Source organism: Microcaecilia unicolor, chromosome 2, assembly GCF_901765095.1.
Source record: "Microcaecilia unicolor chromosome 2, aMicUni1.1, whole genome shotgun sequence".
In the NCBI taxonomy this organism is placed as follows: Eukaryota; Metazoa; Chordata; class Amphibia; order Gymnophiona; family Siphonopidae; genus Microcaecilia; species Microcaecilia unicolor.
In genome coordinates this window covers 264,184,775-264,206,299 of record NC_044032.1, presented here as the reverse complement: position 1 = coordinate 264,206,299, position 21,525 = coordinate 264,184,775, and the positions used below count along the sequence as shown (strand labels likewise).

At 45.0% G+C, this 21,525-nt stretch overlaps 1 protein-coding gene across 1 annotated transcript in view; it reads left to right on the top strand.

Annotated features, from left to right (window-relative positions):
• LOC115463515 (N-alpha-acetyltransferase 10-like) overlaps positions 1-13,739 on the top strand; it is a 28,189-nt gene extending 14,450 nt beyond the window's left edge. Inside the window, exons 3-8 of the mRNA XM_030194095.1 lie at positions 1,886-1,944; positions 2,316-2,361; positions 10,376-10,491; positions 10,685-10,729; positions 11,314-11,398; positions 12,640-13,739. Coding sequence (XP_030049955.1) covers positions 1,886-1,944; positions 2,316-2,361; positions 10,376-10,491; positions 10,685-10,729; positions 11,314-11,398; positions 12,640-12,876 — 588 coding nt within the window. The 3' untranslated portion in view covers positions 12,877-13,739. The remainder of the gene's footprint in view (positions 1-1,885; positions 1,945-2,315; positions 2,362-10,375; positions 10,492-10,684; positions 10,730-11,313; positions 11,399-12,639) is intronic.
• The last annotated feature ends 7,786 nt before the right edge of the window (positions 13,740-21,525 follow it).

The following is a 21,525-nucleotide window of genomic DNA, read 5'->3' as shown; positions in this document are numbered from 1 at the left end:
AGGGTTTTTTTGTTGTTGTTTTTGTTATTTGGCTGCTAGCTTGGCTAAGGTGCTTGAAGTGCAGATCTGTGATGCAAGAGATGAGCAGAATATGGAGATGGGAACTTTGGTGTCTTCGTATTCTGCTTCTCTGAAGGACTGCGCAGTTTAGATATAGGCTCACTTAGAAGTCAGAAATTCTCAGTCTCCACATGCTGGTAGCAGTGCATAACCCAGCTGGGCCAGTCTGGAGGGACTAAAGGAAAGCAAATTAACAGGTAAGAAGATCTAATTTCTCTACTATGTCCTAGAGAATCCAAACAAAATGGATATAAAATACCTGAAAGGGGGTATTCATCTTTTACAGCTCTATCAGGCACTCGAAAGGAATGATGGCCCAGAGAGCTACTCCTGCCTCGTCTTAGGGCTTGGGAAAGACATAACACGTGAATAGGGAGAGGTTTCCAGAGCAACAGTAACATAATGTTCATGTTCAATTGTGAAGCGCTGCGTACAACTGGTAGCACTATAGAAATGATTTGTAGTAGTTACAAGGTCCTTTTTATGGAATGTAAATTTCCACCTTAGAAACTGAGTAAGATGTTTAAAGATGTGAATGAGGAATGTTGGAGCTGCTGTGAGCATAAAGACAGCTTTCCACACGTGGTAGGGGTATCCCAAAGTACAGGTGTATTGGAGTATGACTGATATATTCAAGGTAGACTGGATGATGTTACCATAATATTGTGAAACCTGGGGAATTGGGAGATACAGCGGAGGCGTTGGCATTGATGTGGTTTTGGCTGCTGAAATAGAGATGGCTTTGCATGAGAGAGAGCAGCAACTCCTGGAGTGGAGAATATAAATCAAGTAAATGTGGGATATTTATAGAATGAGTGAAATAACTGAAATCAAAAGGTGAATGCATTTCTTAATAACCTGTCACCATTTGAAGAGTACATGGAGAACAGGTACTACAGGGTTAATTCTTTGGGTCTGTGAAAAGATTTTGGAGGGAGACAAGAAAGGAGTGGGATAACAAGATTTTCAAAGGAAAAATTTTAGAACATGGAATGAAGACTTGGATTATTTACTTGCTGGCTATTGATGGTACTGAAAGATACTGTGTGCAGCAATGAGATTTTTTTTTCTCCATAAACACTGAGGGAGGGGGGAGGTATACAGGTACAATAAAAGATGATTTTTTTTACCGCAGCTTGATTAACTATGGAAGTCAGCAACCTGCGGTATAACAGTCCTTCAGGTTGCTGACTACCATGGTAAACGAATGACGTTGCTTGCGAGCCACCTCGCAAACAATGTTTATTCCAGCAGCCTGAGAGCATTGGGCCACAAAGCCACTGCCTGATCCTCTGGTGCCTGACACAGTTTCCCCCCTCCAAAGGACACCCCTGATCCAGCTTACAATAGCACAGGCCTCAGGTTAATTTTAAGTCACGATTAGTTTTTTCTTTTTGACTGTGTGTTTTTTAATTTACGGGGAAATTATCAAACTGCATTAGGGCCTTAAGTCATGTCGTCAACCCATCTTGATCATTTCCCCTGTTAAAAAAAAAAAATAATAATAATCCTAATCACGATTGAAAATTGACCTGAGGCCAGTGCTATTGTAAGCTGGAGCATCTGTGAAGAGAGAAAAAGGCTCCTGGGTTCAAATTCAGCTTCCGTTTGGGAAATAAAAATTAATTTTATCATTTACAGTTTGTGTTTTTTCTGAGAATCTTGCATAAGATGCTGTTGTATATTGCCTGGAAGAGTGTGGAGCTTATTATGGCTCTTGTGATAACTGAACTGAAGATTTGGTGCATCTCTTCTTTCTTTGTGAGGGTGGCTTGTTTCATTCCCTGCTTGCCAGTAAGCTCCTCTCTTTCTCCTCTTCCTGCAGCTGTCCTACATTGCTGAAGATGAAAATGGGAAGATTGTAGGCTATGTTCTGGCTAAAATGTAAGTTGCACTCCTGTTCTTCCTGACAATGCGCTTCTGCTGATCGCTGTGCTGCTTAGCTAAATGACATTAAAATGTCTGTATTATCTTTTTCTAGGAGGGGGGATTGCACTTAGGATGGTAGTTTGATTAATTTGCAGCAGTAGCTTTGTGGGTTTTCAGGATATGCGCAGTGAATATGTGTGAGATAAATTTTGCGTATTAATTGTAGGTATCAGGAAAACTTGACCAGGAGAGGTTTCAGAATCACTGGTATGGCTGCAGCTATTGTAGAAGTATTTCATTGTCTGCTGAAATTAAACACTTTTCTTTCACTCTGTCTTCTTTCTCCCATTGCTCCTTCACCTCCTAACCCTTCCTGTCTCTGTTAGGGAAGAGGATCCTGATGATGTGCCCCATGGACACATAACATCACTGGTACGGCCTGCTATTTATCTATATTCTCAGTTACACATAATTCGATATGAGTCTGCTCTTTTGTCCAGTTAAAATGTTGTTGTAACTCTGTTTTCTCCAACGACAAGCAGGCTGCTTGTTCTCACATGTGGGTTGACGTCCAACGACGGCCCAGGAATTGGAAATTTTGCAAGCAAAATAAAAGGTTTTGCCATAGAGTTCTGGCGCGCGAATCGCGCTCACCACACATGCGCAGACGACTTCCCACCCGACGCACAAGCGTGCTACCTCAGTTCTTTTTTCTCAGCGGCAGTGTTTCCTCTGCGCTCCATTCAGGCCCAGAAAGAGAACTACTCTATGCGATTTAGTTTTGTTTTATTTCTTTGTCGTCTTTTTACAAAAAAGAAAAATAATAATAATTTGAGTAGATTCCTGTAGTTTTCTTGTTTCTTTTTGTCCATCTTTAAAGTTTCCTTTATTTTTCGACGTGACAGGCCTTTGGGCCGCGCGGTCGTGTTTATTCCCTTTTGTGCCGCCTCCTTTTTGGCACAATCTCGTCGTTTGATTTCACTGAGGCCGTTTTTCCTTCCGTCATCGAAGACACCCAGCGGCTTCAAACGTTGTTCTCGGTGCAACCGGACCATCTCAGGTACAGATACCCATGCTTGGTGTATCCAGTGCCTTGGGCCCAACCATAGCCCAGCCGCTTGTAGTCTGTGTCTTTGTATGAAGAAACAGACCCAAGCGTCTCGAGAGGCCCAGTGAGAAAAGCTTTTTAGGGTTCTGTCCGGTCCTTCGACATTGACAGGAGCATCGACGTTGGGAGCAAAGGTAATGGCTGCTCAGAGACCAGTTCGTGCTGGGAGCAGTGAGGCGTCGAGTGGGTCTCCATCTGTCTCAAGGCGTCCTGTTATGCAGGACCCCAGGGACCAGCCTTCATCGGACCCAGCCCCTAGGAGGCGTGAGGATTCCACGTTGTCCTCGTCGGTACCGAGGAGTCTCAATGACTGGTGTCGAGCGAAGGCAAAGAAGCACCGTCATCGCTCTCCCTCGACACATGGTACCGGGAGCTCCGGGGCGTCGAGAGACTCGGCACCCGAGAAGTGTCGACGTTGAGAGGATTGCTCCCCCTCGATACAGGAGGTGCCAATGCGTCGGTCTCCCAGCAGCCCGGTATCTGCTCCTGTACCTCCTCGGATTCTGCCTGTTCCACCGACCCCACAGCCTTCTCCAATGGCGGCTCTCAACGAGCGCATCCAGGCCTTGTTTCCAGAGCTTCTGGAGGGACTGCTATGTCAATCAGCTCCAGTGTCATAGGTGCTTGCGCCTTCGGTACCATCTCCTGCAGCGGACTCAGGCCCTTCTCCTGCTGTGAGGTCTCCGACTGCGGGTGCCGCCTGCGGCATTGGTGTCAGCTGCCACCCAGGTCGACTCCCCTTCGGTGGAGGGAGCTTCACCACAGTCAGACAGGGCATCGACCTCTCGATATCGCCGTAGAGGTCACTGTTCCTCGGCGTCGAGGCAGGTCCAATGTTGAAGCACCTTAACTCAGGTTTTATCTGACACTGAGCAGGAGCATTCGTGGGAGTCAGATGAGGATCCCAGGTACTTCTCTTCTGATGAGTCCTTTGGGATTCCCTCTGATCCTTCTCCTCCACTAGAAAGGAGACTGTCTCCACCAGAGAGTCTGTCCTTTTCCTCTTTTGTCCTGGAAATGGTTACGGCTATTCCCTTCCCTGTGGAGGTTGAGGATGAGCCCAGGACTGAGATGCTCAAGGTCTTGGATTATTCTTCGCCACATAAAGAGGCTGTGACAGTTCCTCTGCATAAGGTACTGAAGGAAGTCCTTATGCAAAACTGGTCAGCCCCTCTGTCTGGCCCCGTGGTCCCGAAAAAAAGCTGAATCCCAGTATCTGATCCTTGGTGAACCTGGGTTGATGAGGTCTCAGTTACCCCACAATTCCATGATGGTGGACTCCGCCCTCAAGAGAGCCAGGAGTACTAGACTATGCTTCTGCGCCACCAGGCAGAGAAGCTAGGACTTTTGATTCTTTTGGGAGGAAGACATATCAGGCCGCTATGCTCGCTGCCAAGATCCAGTCATACCAGCTCTTCACGAGCGTACACTTACGGGACTCGATACATCAACTTGCCAGCTTGATTGATGCACTCCCTACGGAGCTGGCCGAGCCTTTTCGCCAGGTGGTTAGGCAGCAGAAGGCGTGTCGCAAGTTCCTGGCCAGGGGTACTTTTGACATGGCATCCAGAATCGCTGCTCAAGGTATAGTGATGCACAGACTCACATGGCTGCGTGTCTCTGACCTGGATCATTCTGTCCAGCAGCGGATGGCGGATGTTCCTTGCCAGGGAGGACAATCTTTTTGGAGAAAAAGTAGAGGATCTGGTTGATCAAATCAAGAAGCGTAATGATGCTATGGATTCTTTCTTCCACCGGGTGTCTTCTGCTACTGCCTCCTCATCTAGGAGATTTTTTGGAGGGAGGAGGAGTGCCCCCTATACCTACTCTAGGTGTAGGTACACTCCTGCTTCTCGGCAGCGTGCCCATTAAACCCCAGCGCGCTCGTTCTCGTCAACAGCGTGTGACTAAAGCCCATTCTGCTCCCCAGCAAAAGCAAGGGACGAGCTTTCGACTGGCTCCAGTTCAGCATAGCCTCAGTAAAAGTGTCCATACCGGACGACTTGCCGGCAGGGGGGGAGGTTGATGTTTTTTCACCAAAGGTGGCCTCTCATAACCTCCGACCAGTGGGTTCTTTAAATAGTCCAGTTAGGATACACACTCAATCTGGAATCCAAACATCCAAATTGTCCACCGGGAGCTCAATCTTACAGTTCCCAGCACATGCAGGTACTTGCAGAGGAACTCTCCGCCCTTCTGAAGGCCAGTGCGGTCATACCCATTCCACCAGGGGAAGGAGGGCTGGGATTCTATTCCAGGTACTTCCTTGTGCAAAAGAAAACAGGGGGGGATGCGTCCCATCCTAGACCTAAGGGGCCTGAACAAATTTCTGATTCAGGAAAAGTTTAGGATGGTTTCCCTGGGCACCCTTCTTCCCATGATTCAAGAGAACGATTGGCTATGCTCTCTGGACTTAAAGGATGCTTACACACACATCTCGATACTTCCAGCTCACAGGAAGTATCTTCGATTTCGGTAGTCGCAGCGTCGCTACGCAGACTAGGAGTGCATGTGTTCCCTTATCTCGATGATTGGCTGGTGAAGAGCACCTCGAAGGCAGGCGCTCAGTCCCATCTCACTCCAGTCCAAAAGTTGGAATTCATTGGAGCCCTGTTGAACACAAAGACAGTTCGAGCTTATCTTCCCGAGGCAAGGGCAGACAACATCCTGTCCCTGGTGTCCATAGCTCAAGCGTCTCACAGGTCACAGCTCGGCAAATGTTGAGGCTTCTGGGCCACATGGCCTCCACAGTTCATGTGACTCCCATGGCACGCCTACACCTGAGATCAGCTCAATGGACCCTAGCTTCCTAGTGGTACCAAGCTGCGGGGAGTCTAGAGGATGTAATCCAACTGTTGACCGACTTTCTGAATTTTCTGCAGTGGTAGATGATTCGATCCAATTTGACCTTGGGACGTCCATTCCAAATTCCTCAGACACAAAAAGTGCTGACGACGGATGCATCCCTCCTGGGGTGGGGAGCTCATGTAGATGGGCTTCACACTCAAGGAGCCTGATCCTTTCAGGAAAAAGGTCTTCAGATAAATCTCCTGGAATTGTGAGCGATCTGGAACGTTCTAAAGGCTTTCAGAGACCAGCTGTCCAACCAAAACATATTGATTCAGACAGACAATCAGGTTGCCATGTATTACACCAACAAGCAGGGGGGCACCGGATCTCGCCCTCTGTGTCAGGAAGCCGTCCAGATGTGGCTTTGGGTGCGCCGTCTCGGCATGTTTCTGCAAACCACTTATCTGGCAGGCGTAAAGAACAGTCTGGCCGACAGGCTGAGCAGGATAATACAACCTCACGAATGGTCACTGAACATGGGAGTAATCCGCAAGATCTTCCGAGCGTGGGGCACCACCTCAGTGGGTCTTTTTGCTACTCAGATCAATCGCAAGGTCCCTCAGTTCTGTTCCAGGCTTCAGGCCCACGATGCTTTTCTTCTCCATTGGGGAACGGGCCTTCTGTATGCGTATCCTCTCATACCTCTAGTAGGGAAGACTGCTGAAACTCAAGCAGCACTGCGGGACCATGATTCTGATTGTGCTCTTCTGGCAGCATCAGATTTGGTTCCCTCTTCTTCTGGAGTTGTCCTCCAAGGAGCCGTGGAGATTGTTTTCCAGCCTTCATCACCCAGAATGAGGGGTCACTTCTACATCCCAACCTCCAGTCTCTGGCTCTCATGGCCTGGATGTTGAGAGCTTAGAATTCGCCTCCTTGGGTCTTTTAGAGGGTGTCTCCCAGGTCTTGCTTGCTTCCAGAAAAGATTCCACGAAGAGGTGTTACTCTTTTAAATGGAGGAGGTTTGCCATCTGGTGTGATAGCAAGGCCCGAGATCCTCTTTCTTGTCCTACACAGACCCTGCTTGAATGCCTTCTACACTTGTCAGAGTCTGGTCTCAGGACCAACTCCGTAAGAGTTCATCTTAGTGCGATTAGTAGTTTTCATCGCCGTGTAGAGGGTAAGCCTATTTCTGGACAGCGGACAGCCTTTAGTTCGCTTTGAGAGGTTTGCTTTTGTCAAAGCCCCCTTTCAAACCTCCACCAGTGTCATGCGATCTCAACGTCGTTCTCACTCAGCTGATGAAAGCTCCTTTTGAGTCACTGAATTCCTACCATCTGAAGTATTTGGCCTGGAAGGTCATTTTCTTGGTGGCTGTTACTTCAGCTTGTAGGGTCAGTGAGCTTCAGGCCCTGGTGGTACATGCACCTTATATCAAGTTTCATCACAACAGAGTAGTCCTCCACACACACCCTAAGTTCCTGCTTAAGGTGGTGTCGGAGTTCCAGTCAGTTGTCTTGCCAACATTCTTTCCCCATTCTCATACCCACCCTGGCGAAAGCAGTTTGCATACCTTGGACTGCAAGAGAGCATTGGCCTTTTACGTGGAGCAGACAAAGCCCTTCAGACAGTCCGTCCAGTTGTTTTTCTTTTGATATCAAAAGGAGGGGAGTCGCCATCAAAAAAAGCACAAAAAACGCACAATCTCCAATTGGCTGGCAGATTTCATTTCCTTCACTTATGCCCAAGCTGGGCTGACTCTAGAGGGCCATGTCACGGCTCATAATTTTTATTTATTTATTTAGATTTTGCTTACACCTTTTTCAGTAGTAGCTCAAGGTGAGTTACATTCAGGTACTCTGGATATTTCTCTGTCCCAGGAGGGCTCACAATCTAAGTTTGTACCTGAGGCAATGGAGGGTTAAGTGAGTTGCCCAAGATCACAAGGAGCAGCAGTGGGATTTGAACCAGCCACCTCTGGATGTCAAGGACAATACTCTAACCACTTGGCCACTCCTCCACTCTAATGTTAGAGCCATAGCTGTGTCAGTAGCTCACTTAAAGTCAGCCTCCATTGAGGAGATTTGCAAGGCTGCAACGTGGTCATCAATCCACACATTCGCATCTCACTACTGCCTTCAGCAGGATACTTGACGCGACAGTCGGTTTGGGCAGTTGGTGCTGCAGAATCTGTTCGGGGTTTAGGATTCAACTCCACCCACCCACCCCCCCCCCCCCCCCCACCCCCAGACCCATTTTTTGTTCTGTTCCAGGCTGCACTCTCAGTTAGTTGTTTATGGTTTCAGGTCAATTTATGTTATGTCCTCGCCGTTGCAAGGCCCAATTGACCAATGTTCATTGTTTTGAGTGAGCCTGGTTGCTAGGGATACGCCACATGTGAGAACAAGCAGCCTGCTTGTCCTCGGAGAAAGCAAAGATACTTACTTGTAGCAGGTATTCTCCGAGGACAGAAGGCTGATTGTTCTCACAAACCTGCCCTCCTCCCCTTTGGAGTTGTTGTTTGCTTATTTTTATGCTTTTTGATTAAACTGAGGTAGCAGGCTTGCGCGGCGGGCGGGAAGTCGTCCACCCATGCGTGGTGAGCGCGATTTGCGCGCCAAAACTCTCTGGCAAAACCTTTTGTTTATTTTGCTTGCAAATTTTCCGATTCCTGGGCCGCTGTGGATGGCGACCCACATGTGAGAACAATCAGCCTGCTGTCCTTGGAGAATACCTGCTACAGGTAAGTATCTTCGCTATCTCAGCCCTTTTAAAGTTACTTTTTGTGCTAAGATCTAAGTGGTCTGTTTACTTAAGCTTAACAGGCACCAACATACTTTAGCATTCACTAAGTGCTACTTGGCCCATAGGTATACAACAGGATGCACAAAGGGCCCCTAATTGATTTTCAGCAGAGCTGAATCTGTTGCAGGGACTGACTGTCCTGTGTGTGAGCACGTGCAGTTACAGCAACACATTTATTTCAGCTGAGCACTTTGCCTCCTTCTCAGTCAAAACCAGTCATACAACCAGGGCCATGAGCCTTCATTTGCAGATATTTAGATTAGATTTCTTTTTTACCATTTTTAATCCTGTCATATTCATCTCAGACATCTCATTAGCAGTTCTCGAGTTGAAAGCAACAGACCACAGCTTCCTCCAATACCTAGCTTGGATTCATTCTAGAGCTGAGTAGTTGCTGTTGTATACCATCACAGAATCCCCAGCTTCAGCCAGCCCAAGGAGCAGAAGCTGAGGAGAGCTTTATGAGATTTTTGCTGTAGGGCAGGGGCTGTCTAAAACATTTTTTTCCTGCTCCCCCTCCCCCCCCCCCCCCCCCCCCCAACTCCCAGAAAATACATACCAAGATGGGCCATGGAGGGTCTGAACTCTTATAACCCTCTGAGCCTAAAATCAAAGAAGAAACCAAAGAAACATGATGCCCAACCGAGATCCTTCCCTCATCTCCAAACCCTGATTATGGGGAACAGATAACACAGTTAGTACATGGTGGTAGCAGTATTGGTTTGTGCTCTATAAATTATTCAGAAGTAAACTTCAACCTCGTGGGTGTAAGATGTGTGTAAATAGGCATCCCAGATCAAAAGAAATCGCTTTTTGTGTTTGGGAGATCCGCAGTGTATCTAAGATGCAGCTGGTTCCTCCATTGCTAGTATGCCCGGGGGGGGGGGGGGGGGGGGGGGGGGGGAGGTTGCCAGAAGAGGTCCAATACTGTAAAATTCATTTACGTGCAACAAACCATGTATTTTATGAAATAGAAGAGCGGCACTTTTATCTTTCCCTCTAAACGCCCTGAGTTTAACAAAATTGGTACACTGTGCCCATCAACCCTCTGCCTAGCAGCAAAATCATATAGTTCTTCAATTTGGCCCAGAAGATTTGTACCTTAGGGCAAGCCCAAACAGAGTGATTAAAAAAAAGAGTTCACATTCTGTACATACTTAAGACAGTCTGGGGAAGTAACCGCACTGGAGTAATACAGTTGGTGTTGGGTAAAGTAGGTTCTGTGCACCAGTGCAAAATTGTATTTATTTGGATTTTGCTTGCATCTTTTTCAGTAGTAACTCAAGGTGAGTTACATTCAGGTACACTGGGTATTTCCCTGTCTCTGGTGGGCTTACAATCTAATTTTGTATCTGAGGTAATGGAAGGTTAAGTGACTGGCCCAAGATAACAAGGAGCAGCAGTGGGATTTGAACCGCACCTCTGGACGTCAAGACTGGTGCTCTAACCACTAGGCTGCTACTCCACACCATTCCTGAAGCCTCACACAGGGAATGAGGGTAGGGGTACTCCTTAAATTAGTCATACGATCCGAGTCCTCCGAGGGGTTCCCAAGACTCTCATCCATCTCCGATGGCCCTCATGCAGAATCATTCTGGGCTCCCATTTAAATAAAGCCTTAAACAGAAAGCTCATATTCAGAAATGTACTGAAAAAAAGGTCCTGTACCTGACACTTTTTTTATGATGAGAGCGTGGTGAGAGTAGTGGAAGCACTGATCTCTTCCTCCAACCTTCCGTCTCTCAGGCTGTGAAACGATCGCACCGTCGGTTGGGGCTGGCCCAGAAACTCATGGATCAGGCTTCCAGGGCTATGATTGAGAACTTCAATGCCAAATATGTGTCTCTGCATGTTCGCAAAAGGTAGGAGAAAGAAGGAGAGACAGGTGGGATGAGATGCCTGAAAACAGAGGGGTTGTGGGGAAGGGCAGATTGCATCTCTGGATTCAGCAGTTGGAAGGGAGCACGGAAACACCAGCCTGAACTAGCACTTATTTTAGCTTCATTTGTCAACTAGCACTTAATTTTAGCTTCATTTGTCAATGTTTTCTTACAGTAACCGGGCAGCTCTGCACCTGTATTCCAACACACTGAACTTCCAGTGAGTATTTGCTGCCATCTTGCCTGCTGCTGCTGCTGCAGCAGATGGGGGATCCTATGTGCATATTTGTGTCTTTGTATGTGCTTGTGTATTTTGCCAGGGTCTGTGGCAGACTTATTCCCCTCATTCTATAATGTACATGCCATTTGCACTCTCATAGAATACTAGCACTTACATAGGTGGATGTTACAGGTTCACTTGTAATTGCTAGTTGGACACAGAGCAGTGTTTTATAATTGTAATGTGCAAGTTGCATAGCACACAAATGCAAGGGGGGGTATGGGCATCTTCCACAGTTACACACATACTTTATAGAACAGTGTCATTTATATGCTAAAGTGCTACATTTATGCCTGCTGTAGACATGGTGTAAGTGGGCATTCCTAAATGTTGGTGTGTAAATGTCGACTAGTGTTCTGTAATGGAATCTGGGTGTCTAGATCCCATTATGGAATTTGTGCTTAGTGTCTGACTTTTGGAGCACTTTATACGAGATTGGCCCCTGTATATTTATAGGGCATTCAGATGAGTTGCTTTACCTACTGTTGAAGCTTGATTCTACACTTCTTTCTCCTTTCACACAGGATCAGTGAGGTGGAGCCTAAATATTATGCTGATGGCGAGGACGCCTATGCCATGAAACGTGATCTGACACAGATGGCGGATGAGGTTAGTTCTCTATTCAGTAGTTGGGAGGGGGGGTGAGGAGGAGGAAGAGGAAAGGGTAGCACTAAAGCCAACCCCTGGGTATTTAGACACCATGACTATGGCTGTAGTTGCACACAGATCCCTATACTAGCAAATTCTTGCCCACAGTGATTTCCATCTTGCCTCTGGCCAACTGTCCTGCCCCTCAGTCTATTTCCTGGAAGTTTATAGGGGCACCAGGTTTAGTTTATTATTCAATGATTCAATTATAATTTTGGTTACAATCTCAAAAGCAAAGTACTTGATAAAAAAAGAAGATAATATAATCTCCTCCCCCCCCCCCCCCCCCCAAAAAAAAAAAAAAAAAAAACCTCTTGTAATTACTTCCAAATGCATAGAAAATCCAGTACTATGCAAATAACCATATTTTCACACAGTTCTCAGAAAACAGCTGTCTAATTACGCTGGACTGTGATTAGCCAGTGTCCAGACAAGTACAGTAACGCACAGTTCCTAGGAGGCTGTAGGGAATTGGGATGGGATAGGATTCTGACTACAGACCATGTTACTGTACTCCCCAGCCAAGACCAACATCTGGCAAGCCCTTGTCTATGTAGTTTCTGACAAGCAAGCACCACCCCAGAGCACTAACTTGCTAACTGGTGACACATCACATTAACCATTCAGAGAGCATCACAGTGTTACAACTGGAGGGTCCAAACTTCATTTTGAATTCATACACCCAGCCAGACTAATTCTTTCAGTCCTGAACTGACATAAAAAGGAATTCTTCGATTACCAGGGACAATAAGACACAACAGAATTTTACCCCTCTTGGGGGTAACGATGACAAAACAGCATAGGAGTTTGCAAGGGAAGGAAATTTTCTCATTGGGGCCAGAATGATACATAAAAAACCCCCATAGTGCCAGAGAGGACTAAAACTTTAAGCATTGCACACGGTGTTGAGGAGTAAAATACAGGGACAGCAAGGGCAAATCCGGGGGTTGGTACAGAGGATCCTTAGCAGTGGGAGGAACAAAGGGGGAAAAGTCTGGGATAGGTGCAGGTGATTCTAAGTATTTGGGGGAGTGAAGTGGAAGGGGCAGTGAGGGGTATAACGCCTGGATTTCTTAAGATATGAGTGTGCTCCTAGACAAACACGTATTTGAATAAACTTGAAACACTGAGATGGAAACTTCGTACTTTTTTTTTTTTTTCTTCAATCCTCTTTAATATTTTGTGTTTTGATTTTGTTTCAGCAATTGAAAAAACAATTAGAAGCAAAGGAGAAGTCAAAGCCACTAGGATCCATTGAGAACAGGGCTGAACACAGACAGAGCCACCCAGGAGACTGCTGCCGGGATGAGAAGTGTGGGGGTGTGGTGACAGGGACAACAGAGGACAGTGGGGATAGCAAAGACCTGAGTGAGGTCAGCGAGGCCACTGAAAGCACAGATGTAAAGGACAGCTCTGAGGCTTCTGACTCTGCTTCCTAAGCAGGTGGGGGACGGGAGAGTGGAGCTTGGATACAAGTGACAGATGCTCCCCTTGTCCATTGGGCGTGTTCGGTAAACAACCTGTTTAAAATACAAATCACCTTGGGAAAAGTCAGTTGGCACTTTCTTAAATTTTGCTTCTCTGGGAATTAACATCACTTCATGGAACTGAACTGTGCAAGTGGAATTTGATTAGCAAGTACAGGTTTCATTTTTAGTGCTCTTTTCCTGTTCATTTTTTTATTTTTATTTTTTTTCTGGAGCTGATGTTATGTGATGACTCCTCACTTGCTTTTCAGATAAATCAAACCAAGGCTGGGATCTGGTGACATGAGCCTTTTTATTTACAATTACCTAGGAATTTTTTACATTCCCCCTCTCCTCTTTAGGCCAGCTGTTGCAGTGGTTATAACTAGCTGGAGCGTACAAATGAGCTCTCTTTGGAATCCAGCTGCTGAGTGGTGGAGGAGACTCTTACCCACCCTTCAGCATCCACAATTGAGCCAGGGAGCAGTTGAGCTGAGCTGAGAAATCTGACTGGTTGCTATAGGTTAGCAGAGGACATTCCCGACACCTCTAAATAAAGTACAAAGTAGTGTAAGAAGATTATGGAGGGCTTCAGCTCAGTCCTTCATATCAAACTCCCCACTCTCTCCCACCCTAACACCTTTCCTGCCCTCTCTCCACTTTTCTCCACTACTTTTACACACTCTTCCCTCCATCATGCTATCAGTTCTCCTCTCTTCTGCTTTAGCCCTCACCTGTTTTTCCATCTTTCCCGTGTTTCTCTTCCTCATTAGTTGACCTAGCATTGCTAATCACTTATCTCTGATCCAAACAACCTGTCTTGTTCAATTACAAAACTGAAATTATGGTGATGAAAGAAGAAAGTACTTGAAAGGATGACAGATACTGAAGTAGTAACTAAAGATTTATGTTTCTGCCACATAGTGGGACTTGTGTGTTTAAGTTACACATACTTGTGTGATTCAGTCAGGAGCCCAAGAGCCAGACAAAACATCTTACCCTTGTGTTCCATGCAGCTCTGCCCTTGTTTTGGATGCTGACCTTGAAATGTAACATATTGCTAGTGTTCAATAAAATATATATTTCCAAACCTTTCCATGTTTTTCTTTCTTTTATTTTCCTTCCTCTCTCATCTCATCTTGTTCCTTTCTTCCTTGAGTTTTCTAAAATTTTAGATATCATTTTTTTGTAACTTTATTTATTGAAGAACATTTGAACAGAATGTACAACAAAAGCAGCAATGTCACAATTGGCAAAAACACCAGCATACACGAATAAAGCAGACCGGAAGTCATCAAGTTAAGCAACATGAATTCTGTACAAACACATATGCCATTAACTCTTGTCGACCAAGAGTTCATTCTTCACTTATATTCCCCTCTCCTTCCTCCCCCTTCCACCCTTTCTCTTAGCCTAAGGACTCTAGAAACAATTCTGCAAATCTTTGCCCCTATGGCACAGTGTTCCTGGTGCATGTCCCCGTCTCCCAGGTTGCCATAAAAAGTATAGATCTATTCCAATGGACTATGGAGGAGGCTTGTGTTCCACCCGTCTGGTTAATATGGCCTTTTTTTGCCATGCATATAGCGACAAGCAAAATTTCTTTTGAGAGATATCAATCTAATATAATAATTTGCTCCTGCAACGTTCCAATGTGTCTACCTGCGTTCGTAACCATCTCCTGACGTCACTCTCCCGCAGTAGAAGCCTGCTTGCCTGATGTCAGGAGATGGTTACGAACGCAGTGAGAGACATTGGAACGTTGCAGGAGCAGCTTCAGCCCTTCCTCCACAAGCAATTCGGGAACCGCTTTAGCTCTCCATTGCCACTGCACCCACGCTACCAGTTTGCACCACCATCCCCACCCAGGACCACCGAGAGACTAGGCCGGGCCCCTGCTGCCCTCGCCGCCCCCTCCCCCCGAGGTCACCACCACTTCCCCCCTCCGTCTGCCGCTGGGCCCCCTGCATTGAAATCACAGTCTCATCTCCGTGAAAGCAGCGCTGCAGGCAGCAGAATGCCTCCCTTCGGCCCTCCTTGCATCCCGTCCTCATGGAACTTGCGTCAGACAAGGGCGGGACACAGGGAGGGAAGGAGGCCCGAAGGGAGGCTTCAGGACGTCCAAAATTTGGATGTTTCTGTGATGGGGCAATTGAGGACGTCCACATTTTGGACGGTTCGGCAATGGGCAGTTAAGGATGTCCAAAATTGGATGTTTCTATGAGAAAGACGTCTTTCTCATAGAAACATACAATTTTGGACGTCCTTAACCACCCATTGCAGAAACATCCAAAATTTGGACGTCCTCAACTGCTCCGTCGCTGTACCTCCGCCACCCCCTTGAAATTCGGCCGTCCCTGCAACTGATGGGAAAAGGGGGAATTGATGTGGAAGGGAGTGCCCACACACTATCTCACACACACACTCATTATGCACCCTGATTTTTGGTAATGGTACTGTTAACATAATTGCAATTACATCATCATTATCCTAGCACCTGTTTCATTTCTTTCGGGAACGGGCCTTTTTTACTAGTATGTATATATGTGTGTGTGTATATATATATATATATATATATATATATTTATACCCCACATTATCCCCCCCCCCCCCACCCCCCAAACATGCAGGCTCAATGGGGCTTACAAAACCAGAGAGAGAGATCTCTGGGTGATATCAGAGACAAATTAGAAATGAAGAGTAAAAGTGCAAGAAAGAAAAGACACTTTACATAGAACGGTACAAAAGAATGGGTCCAACCAGAATCCACGTTTGCATGCTTGCAGGGGTTATAGTCCTACATAGGTCTTGTAGAACAAGTTTTTGCAAATAGATGTGCTTTTAGTGCCTTGTGTATATATATACACACAGTCCCTGCAGTTTGAGACTGACTCCTATCTCAAGCAGAATCTACTGTATGTCCCTTCAGTTGTTAGTGTTTAAATGCTTTCTGTTATTTTTTCAAGACCTCTGTCTAAAAAGACTCTAATTTAACACATTCTAAAAAGAGATTAATTAAAGTGCCCAGGAAGGCACTTCATTTATTGCAGGTATCATTGTCCCACAATTTTATCACTTGCCTTTTACTCTTTGTGATGTATGCTTTCATGTAGCTCTTTGTATTGGACCTCTTGAAGACCAGAATTTATGGTAAGTGAGAAGCAGTTAAAAAAAAAAAAAAAATTAGCCGATTGTTGCACTGACACCATAACACCATGTCTCCAAAAAGTACTTTCCAAGATTGGGCCAACCCATCCATGTCTCTAGCTTGTTTTTGGGCCCTCCCAATCTTGTACCACAGAGCCATCTTGGTAGCAGAACTGGGAGTCTTCAGAACTGTAAAACCAAATCCAGTCAGCATCTCCTTTTAACAGCTTTGTATAGTAATGTTGTGCCTAAAGGTAATGCAGTCAATGTGTATTGGATACATCCCGTTTCTGTTTAACCCTGCTGGAAGGTTGGTAAGCCTTCAGAAGTAAGATCCAAGAGGTGGCACACAAACCTACACCCCATAGGCGGTCGGTGGCCCAACTGTTTGGGGAGGCTAAAGGAGGTGGGATTAGAGGTGGGGCCTGGGGTGGAGATCCATAATTGTCTGATAACACACAGAAAAAAAAAATAAGTCACAGTACCTTTTATTAAATTTAGCTATGTATCATATGTCAAAGAATAAAGTGGCTGCTGAAAGCATATACTAACCACAATCGCTCAACTGCAAAACACTATGCACAATTCAAACCTTCATTATACTCAATTCAGAAACAATCTAAGCAATAATCTGTCACGGAAACAGGACATCTAGAATCCCGAGTTCACAAATTGAAGGCACCCTTCTCCACCAACTCCAGGCTCCGCTCATTCTGCCTCGCATCACCCTATGCTTGGAACAACCTTCCTGAACCCTTACGCCAAGCCCCCTCCCTGCCCGTCTTCAAGTCTTTGCTTAATGCCCACCTCTTCAATGCTGCGTTCGGCACCTAACCCTTACCGTTCAGTGAATCCGGACTGCCCCAATTTGACTGCCCCTATCAGACCGACCGTTCACTTGTCTATTAGATTGTAAGCTCTTTGAGCAGGGACTATCTCTCTTTGTTAAATTGTACAGCGCTGCGTAACCCTAGTAACGCTCTAGAAATGTTAAGTAGTAGTAGTGAATCAACCTAAGCATTTTTTCAACAGAGAAAACTTAAACTAAATGGCTAATCTAGTATCCCTTGAGCTACTACTGAAAAAGATGTGAGCAAAAATCCGAATAAATAAACACAGACTCATGCCAGTGCACCCACAGTTATCATGGGAGATTAGTTTTTGAAATTTAAGACTGTGATAACACTGAAGTTTACTGTACAGAATAATATAATTAAAGGGCTCTTTCCTTGTACAAAATATCTTGAGTGAGGAGAAGTGTTAACCAGTTTGCCATGCAGTTACCTTTCCCAGCTTGTCTGTGTGCCTAGAACAGATTACCTGCCCAGATATTTAGAGTTTAAGCTGAATGCTTCCCTATGGCTTCTAATCAGTTTCCTTCACACAGCAAAATACATCAGCTTCTAAAAACCCTGATAGTTCCTTACTCCAAATTCTATAGCAGTATCCAAGTTCCTACCTCATTTCAAGACAACGAAGCCTCAATCATCCCCTCTTGAGGCCATCCTGTAGCTTTGCAGCTCTCATTCTTCTGCCTCGCGGACTTGGCACTAAACACCCCATGCCGCCGCCCACCCCCCGCTGAGCCCGACCTCTCAGCTCCCCGACTTTCCTGCAGTGGCCCGCCCAGGGACGGCATTTAAACCTTTTTAAGTTGCAGCGACGGCTCACCTCCGCTCCAGCCTTTCCCTTCTCGCTCAATGTCCTGCCCTTGCGGAAACAGGAAATACCTCATCAGAGGAAGGCGGGGACACTGAGCGAGAAGGGAAAGGCTGGAGCGGAGGTGAGCCGTCGCTGCAACTTAAAAAGGTTTAAACGCTGTCCCCGGGCGGGCCACTGCAGGAAGGGTGGTGGAAAAAGACACAGCTTGGCTCTTAAATGGGGCGCCTATGGACATATGTCTCATATTTCCCAATAGAATGTTTCCAGAGTCTTCACTGTGCTATATTTGATGAGCCTCCAAGACTTTGCAAGGCTCAAAGATACTAATATCTTTCCAATCTGTCCTAATAAGCTTCAAGATGTAGATGGTGATTTTCCCACTATGTTCTTCATATGATATTGAGCCGCTTCATACTTATCATATGTACTCCATACATCCTGGTGAAACACTTTAAGGACAGCTGGATAGATGAACTGGAAACAGATCTTGTGCTTGGCCAGCGTTGCACATAACGGATAAAATGCTTTGTGTTTCTCCTGGAGTGCTGCTGAGTAATTTTGGAACAGGCGAGCCGGGTTTCTATCATATTATAGTCTTATAATATCTGACTTGTGTAAGTAATTATGAAACTTGGCAATTACTATTCTGAGTCTGTTGTCTCCTGCCTTTTTCTTCACCAGGCAGTGGGCCCACACCTTCGCACAGGGGCAAATTTTCTCTCAGCCAAGATTCAAACTCTGAGAGTAGAGTCGCCTCCACCACAAACTCAGGAATTCCCAAAAACTCACATTGATACATCTGGAGCGGTTTTCAAGGCCTTGACTGCTTGTTGTTGCAATAGTGTTTTTCTTTTTTTTTTTAACCTCATCATCGAACTGCAATAGTATTTTTAAAGTTGCTAGCTCTGTCGACGTGCTGCTTACAGTATCTTCTATATCAGAGACACGTGTCTGTAGCTCTGTGGTACCTTTAGTGATGTCTGTCATAAAGGTTTCAAATTGTGCAAATTGGGAAGAGAGAGTCTCCAGCTTGTTCAATAGCCTGCTGCAGCTCCGATAACGCTGATGCTGTAAACTGCGTTACTGCTCCGGGTACTCATGCCACCATCTTTTCCTTCCCTTGCTTACTTTGAGCTTGATCTGCTTAGGTCGATTTAGCAGGTTTAGGATCGGTTAGTCACTCCACAAATTTGTCCATAGGTTCAGCAAGCTTTATGAGAGAAATCCATGCTCAAGACAAAATGCTGATAAATATGAAGGGAAGCCCAGGAGCTCGGCAGGCACGTTCTCACACTAGTATAGCATCAAGTGATCCTCACGAATGGTTTTTAAAGACCACTGTTACACACTCCCTTTTTCAGCTCTGGGGTACCCTGTCAATAGATTTGTTTGCAACCCCACAAAATGCCAAATGTCAGAAATATTGCTCCAGGTGGTCAGATCTGACCAGGATCGCAGAAGACGTTTTCACCTTCGGTGGCAGCAAGGCCTGCTGTATGCATACCCACCTATTCCTCCCCTAGCATGAACCCTGCTGAAAATCCATTGCGAAGCAGCAAATTTGAGCCACGTGGTTCCCTACTACAACTGGCTTTGAGCTCCCACAGCATTGAGTCTTCATCCAAACCTAGCTTCCCTCAATCTGACAACCTGGTTGCTTCATCCACAACTGGGCAGCAAGATTCCTTTTCAGAGGCAGTTCTGTGTGTATTAATGTCCTCACGTACTGTAAATATTCAACTAATGGATCATATGCTTTGAAATGGCGGCGTTTTTAAGCATGGTGTACACCACGATCCAGTTGCTTGTCCACTCACCAAACTCCTAGACTATCTGCTCCATCTTTCAAACGCAGGGCTTTTTCACAACTCAGTCAAATCTCATCTAGCAGCATTATCAGTATACCATGGTCCAGTATGTGATCTCCCACTGATAAGACATCCGGTGGTCAAGCGTTTTCTAAAGGGTCTACTTAACTTACGCCAACTGGTACAACATCCTGTGCCGGCGTAGGATCTAAATTTAGTTTTGGAGGTACTGAGTCAAAATAGTCCCATCAAAAAAGCCACAAGAAAAAATATCCTTGGAAAAACTAAAAAAAAAAAAAGCCCCCAACATAATAGTCTCTGATGGCCTTGCCCACATTATGGCCCCCAGCATATTAGACCCCCCTGACAAAATGGCCTGCTCACTTACCCATTACTAGCTGCTACTATTTGTTTACAATACTGAGCCATTGGTATTTACGTGGTTCAGTTTAAATTGCGCTGCTCAAATGTGCCATTTTTAAAAATTAGTTTAGTGGTGTGTCATTCCCAGTGTATGTTTGTGTTAATGGTGAGTGCCTTTCTATATTTTTTGGCTGTTTACAGTTGTTTATTATTTTTAAAAGAAGCATAATTTTACTGTTTGTGATACTTAAGCTGTACTGATCTCTCGAGTATACCACAATCTGTTCAGTGTGTCTGATGCTTTTTTAATAACATTCGTTTCCACCTGTGTGAGATTCCCCCGTTTTTTACTTTTACTATTGGCATTTTTAAGAAAGTAGGAGAATTTCATCATGCATATACATTTTTTAAGCTAGTAATATGTTGATAGCGTTCATTGCAGGCTAGGATGTAGAGTTCCATTGCATGTTTCTCAGAAGGAGTGCCATTATTTAAGAATACATATTTTTATGTATATTTTTATGAATGTTCTTGTGGTTGTGCGTATTGTTCCATTTTGTATTAAGACTGTCTTTTTAAGACTTTAGGAAAGACTTTTGTTTGGCGAGTTTGCTCAACTTGGCAACAACATTGTGACTTTTTTTCTGAAGGCCTATTATTTAGTATTACTTTTTAAATTTAACATATATTTTTCTTTTAGCATGATGGCATGTTTCTGTCAGTTTCTTTGATTGGTTTTATGAAGAACAAGTTGCTATTTTACATTCTCATATGTTTTGCATTGATACCAGATATTGTGGCTTGGCTGATATAATTTAAGTAATTAAAAAAGAATTTTGAAAGACCTGTTTTTGTGAAGGGGCCATTTTGTCTAGGGCTATTTTGTTAGGGGCTGATTTTGTCAAGGGGTATTTTGTTACAAGGCTATTTTGTCAGGGTTATTATAATGGGATGCCGCTTTATCATAAAGGATTTGGGTGTAGGGTTTATAGAGTACCAAAACTTGTATTTCGCCTATCAGTCTCATTTACATAATTGTTATCAAGAACAAAGTCTTCCATGAGAGAAACTTGAGTTCTGATAATGCCATGGGTTCAAAAGGATCTTTTGTTAAGGATTCCAAAACTGGTACCCCATCATAATAGCCCTGACAAAATAGCATTATCAGAACTCAAGTTTCTCTCATGGAAGACTTCGTTCTTGATAACGATTATGTGTCAACTAGACAGATAGGTGAAATACAAGCTTTGGTACTCTATAAGCCCTACACCCAAATCCTTCATGATAAAGCCGTACTCAGACAAGGGGGATTGGGATGAAAGGGGAGGGGGGGAACATGGGGAGAAAAGTAAAAGTTATGAGGATATAATGTTGTCCCATCTGTTGAATATGGTCTTGCATTTGTGGATGTTATGAGACATGTTGATTTCCATACAAATTGTTAATTATTAGTGTTAAAGCTACTTGAGACCACAGGAAGAATGGCAGCTACATGTGTATTAGCATGGAATGCTTGACATTATACTGTGTATGTGTTTTATGGATTTCTATTAATAAAAAAGATTTAAACATAAAGCCGTACTCAGAACAAATCTGTGTTTTTTTACTAAAGGTTGTGCCGGATTTTCATCTTAACCAAACA